General features: G+C 43.0%; 1 protein-coding gene across 1 annotated transcript in view; it reads right to left on the bottom strand.

The window, feature by feature from the left end:
• Positions 1-345: 345 nt before the first annotated feature.
• LOC147717232 (keratin, type I cytoskeletal 19-like) overlaps positions 346-7547 on the bottom strand; it is a 51278-nt gene continuing 44076 nt past the window's right edge. Inside the window, exon 4 of the mRNA XM_086924180.1 lies at positions 346-1119. Within this exon, the coding sequence (XP_086780306.1) occupies positions 1113-1119 (7 nt within the window). The 3' untranslated portion in view covers positions 346-1112. The remainder of the gene's footprint in view (positions 1120-7547) is intronic.

Here is a 7547-nt window from a genome sequence, read left to right as displayed (position 1 = left end):
GCCGTGTGATTATTGTTTAAATTCTAATATATTTATGGAGTTTAATTTTAAATGTTATCCATGTTTTATTTGTCTGCACCTAGGACTTGCTATTAGTTGGTGCTTCTGGCCTTATAAATACATTATTATTGATGCTACTCTTCCTCCTCCTCCTCCTCCTACTACCAATACTAATGACAGAGTTATTTTGATTTGTTGAACCAGATTACATGTCAATTGTAAGTGGATCCTTGAAATGCTACCAAGCCCTGGATGCAATGGTATCTTTCAATCCAACTAGTAGAATACTGGAATTCGGAGAAAAAAATTCAAAATGCAGTATAGTTTAAATAAAACACACACACACAAGATGTAAACAACTCTTTATTAAACATATGAAGATGAAATGAATTCATGAAAACTTGGAAGTTCCAAATAAATAATTTCAAAGAATGTACACAATTGCAAAGAGAGTACAGTGAATTAAAGCTTACTTCAACCCTGTGACCTTTATAAGAGCATGCTAAATGTATTGAACTCTTATTCTTTGCATACATTATAGTGTAAGGCAACTACTATGTCTATATTAGTCAAGGATACTCAGTAGACAGATTTCACTTTAAACCATGAAATTCGGAATTGTGTTATAAACCGCTTGACTGCGCAAGGTCACCTAAACTTATCCTGAAATTCTTTACAGTTTTTTTAATCTAAATGGACAAGTATTGAGATCCCATGCAACATATCCTCAAAATTGGTGGTGGCAAAATGTCTGCGGACAATGAAAATAGTTGGTGTACAATCAATATGAGATCTAAGTGACGCAGACACCAAAAGTTCCTTTGACAGTGCCACTGATCACTAATTATATAAAAACTACATTTGGGCATTTGAGTGGGCAGTTTTCTGGGTGCTCACAATTAGATGAGTGGAATATTTTTCTTGGGTGCGGTTGAAAGGTTTTTTGGCTAATTTTGCACTATCTTCTACTGCTTTCAGGGCAGGCTCAGCTGCTATGCCCTGTCCTAAATGTTTTCAGTATTGCTTGTTCTGGGATAAAATCACTTTTCCATCAATTTCCTCGCACCTGAGTAGTAGATGTGCTGGTTTTCAAGGTAGAACTGGAAAAACTCTTAGTTCCTAGAAAATAAAGAAAATGTTTAATAATCACAATGTAAGTAAACAAATTCATTCATTACACATATCATTACCATTGGAATTGTCTCTGCGTCCCTCCTTAAATTGCATTAGTATCATAATTTCACAATTAAACATATATTAGGTTGACAATCTCTGTATTTAGTACACTAAAGGCATTAAAGGGGCGTGGCTAGCTGGATCACTGTATTGAAAGTATAAGAACTGTATGTAGGCGTATCTCCCAAACTGCTCAGTGTCGGGAGGAAGTTGAGTGTTCTGTTGTCAGTTGAGGCACACATATTGATGATGGTCAATGTTCTTTTGCATTTCATTCATGGGACTTCAAATCTTGTCCAGGAACTGCCTGTATCTCTAGGATCCTTGAACATTAGGCATGAGTAGAATATAGCTATGTGAGGTGACAAGCAGGCCCACATGCTTACTACATTAAAATTTACAATGCATTCTATTCTGCCTAGGGCACTACAGGTGGAAACAGGTAATCTTTGGTTGTTATCTTTGCTTCTAAATGTATAGGAAATTACTACATTCTGAGCACATTAGAGCAACAGGCGGAAAGGAAAGTATGCGGATATGTCAAAACGCAACAGATTTATGATTCTATAGTAAGATTCTTTTCTGACAACACATTTAAAGGGAAAAATACATTGAAATATGATGCATTTAAACATATTTCTATACATACATCAACCAATCCTCAATACCCTTTGTTAGAGTGAGCCGGAATAAGCTACTGATAGATTTACTAAGTCGGTATGGAGACTCTCAACAGTCTAAACAAACGGTTAGCTTGGGTCACATATCTGTCAAGCCTTGCTGGCCCTGAAGATGCAGCAGCATTTTTTTTTTTTTTAATTTTTATTTATTTATATTCTTATAGCGCGCCTGAATCAGTCCCGAAGGGGTATCTCCGCACGTAGCTTCTGTAAGGGTTGAGAAACATATTAGGGGATGACAGTGTAGGGAAGCAGAAGTAAATTAATCTAGGGTGAATAGGTGTGTTTTTAATTTTTTCCTAAAAGAGAGGAGATTAGGAATTTGTCTCAACTGTGGAGGCAGGGAGTTCCATAGCAAGGGGCCTTTGAGTGAGAGTGCCCGTCCTCCCTGTCTTGCTCTGGTCACTCTGGGCACCTGCATCAACATGGTGTTACTGGAGCGCAAGGCACGTCCAGGAGAGTAAGGGACAAAAATGTCTCTTAGGTATTTGGGACCGGACCCATAAATACACTTATGCATTATGCAACATAGTTTGAAGTTGACGCGTTGTCTCGCCGGGAGCCAGTGAAGGTGAGAAAGGAGTGGACGTGAAGGGGTTCGGGGGGGGGGGGGCATTCAAGATGAGTCTTGCTGCAGTGTTCTGCACCACCGGCAATCTGCACAGTTGTTCTTGATTGGCAGAGATGAGTAGACCATTGCAATAGTCTACCCGTCCGATAACCAGTGCTTGTACCAGCGTTTTCCTGTGGATATCGGGCAGGAAGGGGAAAATGCGTCGTAGGAGACCAATTACTCGGAAACACGTTCCCGTAACTTGACTGACATGGTCTTTTAATATCAGTGTTTGGTCTAGGCGCACTCCCAAATTTTTGATGGTCTGTTTTGGCGCAGGGACAGGTCCTAGCTCAAGTGGCCACCAGTCCGGGGACCAGAGCAGGGTGGCCCCTCCAAACAACATGACTTCGGTTTTAGTCACATTGCATTGGAGGAAGTTCTGGGCCATCCAACCTGCCACTTGGATTCCAGCATTCTTGGAAAACTACCCATTTACAATGGCAGAGAGTTTCTGCCAACTCCACCACATCCCTGCAACCAATGACAAGTTATTGCATTAACCCCCCCACCCCCACCTCTGTTGCAGATGTCCAAGCTACAGATCTGTGAAAAAAGAGATGATCTTAGTGTTGAAGTAGAATCAATAAACATTTACCTATGAAAGAACACTTTGCTTTTATAACACCTAAAGAGTTAATGCAAACTAATCTGGCATCCTTTAAAGAAGACATTGTTAATTGTTATGTTCTAGATATGTTACAATGCAGGACTCAAAAATGTTACAACACTTCCAAATGGTGCTTAAATTTCAGTTTGGCCATCCTAATTCTGAAAGCTCAGTTGTGTAAACAGGCGTCATTTTGAATGTATGATAATTTATGCAGCTCTTAGTATTTTAACTGCAAAGCAAATGGACATATTGAAAACTGGCCCACCAATCACAATTCTGATAGATCAATCAGAAGTCTGAGTAGCCAATCAGACTTCTAAGTGTCCATGTTGTGGCTCCCTTGAATGCATCCTCATAGGGGCGGGGGCATGGAGGCCCTGTAGGGCCCCCTTTGTATCCTCACCGCCAGCCTTTTCATGGCAGCAGTGTGTAAATAAATGGAAATATGCTTGGCGGATTGCTGTGGTCCCACCTGGCATATTGTATAACCCTGTCTGCTGTGCCACCGCCATGGAACGGCGGTTACCTGGGGCAGCGGGGTGCAGCGGTGGTGGCACGACTGGCTACCTTGGAATATGCTGGATGCATGAGTGCCACGACAGCGCCACCGGGAGTTTGGTGGTCAAAGACCTCCATACTCGTAATTTGGCTCAAAATTGTTTACATTTATAAGCAAATCAGATTTGCTGAGATGATTTAAAAGTTCAAACTGCACTCCAGAAGGGTGGCAGGTCTCTAACTACTCTCCAAAATGCCTCCTATGCTAACAGAGAACATCCTTAAACGTACATAAGCTACCAGCAAAGATAATGAAACGCCCTGCAAACAGGGCTAGGTACGCTTTAAAAAAATTAAGGGGCAGATTTATGTTAACTGGCGCATCCCCAGGGATGCGCCAGTTAACGTGCACCACAGTGCGCCACAGCTCCGCCACCCATGGTGCGCCGCATTTATAATGCGGCGCACCATGGTGCAAAAACGGCACAGATGCGTGACGCATCTGTGCCGGAAAGGTGGCGCATTGCTGGAGTTGCGTCGCAAGCGCGACACAGCTCCAGCAAGGCTCGGGGGTACACCATGTGCACAATGCTGCGTCAAGACCTGCGCCTGCTTCAAGCAGGCGCAGGGTTTTGACGCAGCATTGCCCTGAAAGTGACTGAGTGAAATCTCATAGACTTCACTCAGCCACTTTCAGGAGGCGTTCCTGTGCAGGAACGCCCCCCCCTGCGCAGGAACGCCTCCTTATGGCGCAGTGCTTTACAACGTGACGCATCTCCTAGATGCGTCACGTTGTAAATAGGGCGCATTGTTTGTGCCGCAGTTGCGTCAAATAAAGTGACGCAATTGCGGCGCAAAGAGGCGCAACGGCCTCATAAATCTGCCCCTAAATATGGTGGGTGACAGTCTGTTAGAGAGCAGGGTTATTTACCAATCAGATATTATTATTAAGAATAGCATTATGTATGGCTTTTTAGAGAGCCACTAGTGTAAATAACTGGATTCTAAATCCAGTCATTTAGTGCAATGACATAGCCACAGTTTTTGACAAAAGCTGTTATTAGGTCACAACAAATTCCACGCAGCTCTGGCCGGCCTCTTAGAGAGGCTTTCTGAGCAGCAAGACCGCAAACTAGCAGGCATAACTGAGATATTTGATGCAGGTGCATGCTGTGCGCATAGTTAATTTCCTAATCTAGCATTTGCAACAGTTGCATCAACCTACTGAGATATCTTTCTAAACAAAAGTGGTCATCCCTGGCACATACTTTAAAGTGCAAAAATGTTTGATAGGATCTTGCTTCGGCAAAGTTTGCATGAGTGTCCAAGGCCGGTGATATTACAAAATGGCAGTCGTAGTAGCAGCAACATCACAGAGTTGACCCTTTCTCTGACCTTTAGCCCCTCAGCTGCCTCTGCAGCCGGGCAGTGGAAGTTCAATGAGTGGCAACTACAGAAAGGTAGAGGGCTCTCAGAGCCCGCTGTACTCCTGTACCTGCTGCCGCCTTCATAACCCCTGAGATCAGACGTAGGAAGCATGGTACCTTAGGACATTCTGCCAGCTGCTACCCCCGACTACACCTAATTGGTGAGTGGAGCAGAATCAGTCACGTGCATGCAGTGCCTGACTATGCCTTGCATCCATGTCAGCAAAATAAAATGAGAGTTATTGTCGCTAAAATGCTGAGAGGCTGTCTAAGAATGTAGGGGCATATTACCAAGGGGGCGGGGGCGATAGGCAATTATCGCCGATTCAGCTGCCGTTTTCGGCCGCTAGGTGGCGATAATTCTATCGCCCTATTAGCGAGCTGTCGCTAACTGATGTTAGCGACAGCTTTTAGGCGATAGCGAGCGGTTTGGGGCCCGCTTTGCATGTCAGCGATGTTTAGCGCTAATGACATGCAAAGTGGGCGTACCCAATCAGTTAGCGACTGAAAGCAGTCGCTAACGTCGCTATCGCCTATTAGCAAGGCAGGCGAAATATTCGCGCTAAGCGCGAATATCTCCAAATACTAACACCTGCCCAGACCAGTTCTTAGCCATGTTATCCAATGGGAGGTGGATAACATGGCTAAGAGCATTTTGTCGCTAATGCGTGAATATCGCTGTATTCTCAGCGATATTCACGCATTTCGCCGCTATCGCTGGATATTTTAACACAATGGAGAAAAACGTTGCTAAAAGCATGTTTTCTGCGCTAACATATCCAGCGATAGGCAGCGAAAAAAAAAATTGTCGCTAAGGATATTTAGCGATAAATATTGCTACTTGTCGGTAATATGCCCAGTAGTTTCTGAGTTTAAAGCTGAAAGCATGGTTGTGCATGCATTAGAAACGAAATGCCCTTTTCCTCAGACCTTGCATTCAGGTCTCACCTTACAGTGAACAGTGCTTTCACCGAAGGATCAGCGGTTTTCAGAAACTAAAGGGATGTACATTTCTGGCGAGATAGTGAATGCTAATGTGTATTTCTCAGATTATCCTGGATTTTTTTTTATTCCAAGCTTCGCTCTTTTAACTGTTGCGACACTTGACAAATGTTGTCAAATTTTGCATTGACTGCAGATAAAATATCACGTAATGTGGGTATTTGTTAATTCAGGAGTACCCTCTTAAATGTGCATTTTGTGCAGCTGTACCTGCTTCTTTTTCGATCAAATGTGAAGAAGAATGTGTCAGTATGTATGCAAAGTTATGACTGAGTAGAAAAGTTTGTGTGAGTCTTAAATTCTATAACCACCAATGCCAACATTATTTTGTAAATATAGAACGCTGATCTGAGGCAATCTCACGATCATGATGCTATAGAAGTACGAATGATGGGACGGAACAGGCCCCTGCATGATTTGGAAGACTGTGTACGTAAACTCTGTGTTCGCCACAAGGAGCTCTGGAAAGGATTAAAAAAATTAGCCACCAGCGCAAATCAGAATTATGTACTTATGCTGAGGGCCCTTAGTGACATGGAGTGTGACAAAGAGGTGGGCTTGGTGGACCCGAGTGGCACACCAGGTGCTCTTCTTCACTGAGTATGACTTCTATGAGCTAAGGGCTGCTCTTAGTACCAGAACAGGCCTTTTTACCTGTCACCTGCACTGGCAGGGTGCCCAACTGGTCTCCACTGTTCAGGTGGTTTGTCAGGCCCCTGGAACTGTTTTCTTCTCTAGATTTGTGTGGGATATGAATGTTGCACACTAGGCATGTGCTGGGATACAACAGAGCACCCTCCATACATCGGAATAATATCAAAACCCCAGACATGCTATATAAAACGTGTAACCATATTAGGATTGAGACACAAAATTACTTAAAAGCCAAGATTTCTTCTGTCATCTTCTTTTTTTATTTTTACTTTTGCCTGTCCGAACATGAACGGCCTATATAAATTATGATGGTAACTGTAAATATTATATTAATGTTTACTCCTTCTGTTAAAATTTGTACTGCACTGTGAATTATTCCTCAGCTAATATTTGTGTATTATAGACTGTGCTGTGATATAAAATAAAAAAAACTTTTTAAAGAAGAGAAAGCAAGATGACAAACCTTCTCTTGCTGGGCTTCTAGGTTCTGTAGTTCCCTTCTCCACCAGATTTCACAGAGTCTCTCAATAGTAGGAGCTGGATATCCTCCTCTTCAAGCAGCAACACAACCACATGTAACCACACGACTGTTCCCAATGCAATCACCCTTGTACAGACGTCTTCAATTCCCTCTCCATTCCCACCATTGAAGAGCATGGCTGTGCTTTGGAGATATGTTTGTGCAATAGAAATCCCCACATTAGACATAAAATTCTCTTTTTGATGCAGTCTAGGGTGGAATAAGGTGTGCCTATGCAATGGAAATATGCAAAACTCCTCCCCCTCCGTAAGAAACCTTCTGCCGATCCCTCACTTCTCTCTAATTATCGCCCCATTTCCCTCCTTCCAGCCTTAGCTAAGGTGTGCGAGAAGGTGGCCTTTAA

Source organism: Lissotriton vulgaris, chromosome 5 (genome assembly GCF_964263255.1).
Source record: "Lissotriton vulgaris chromosome 5, aLisVul1.2, whole genome shotgun sequence".
Taxonomy (NCBI): Eukaryota; Metazoa; Chordata; class Amphibia; order Caudata; family Salamandridae; genus Lissotriton; species Lissotriton vulgaris.
The sequence above is the reverse complement of the archived record's forward strand: the minus strand, read 5'-3'. Positions and strand labels throughout refer to the sequence as shown.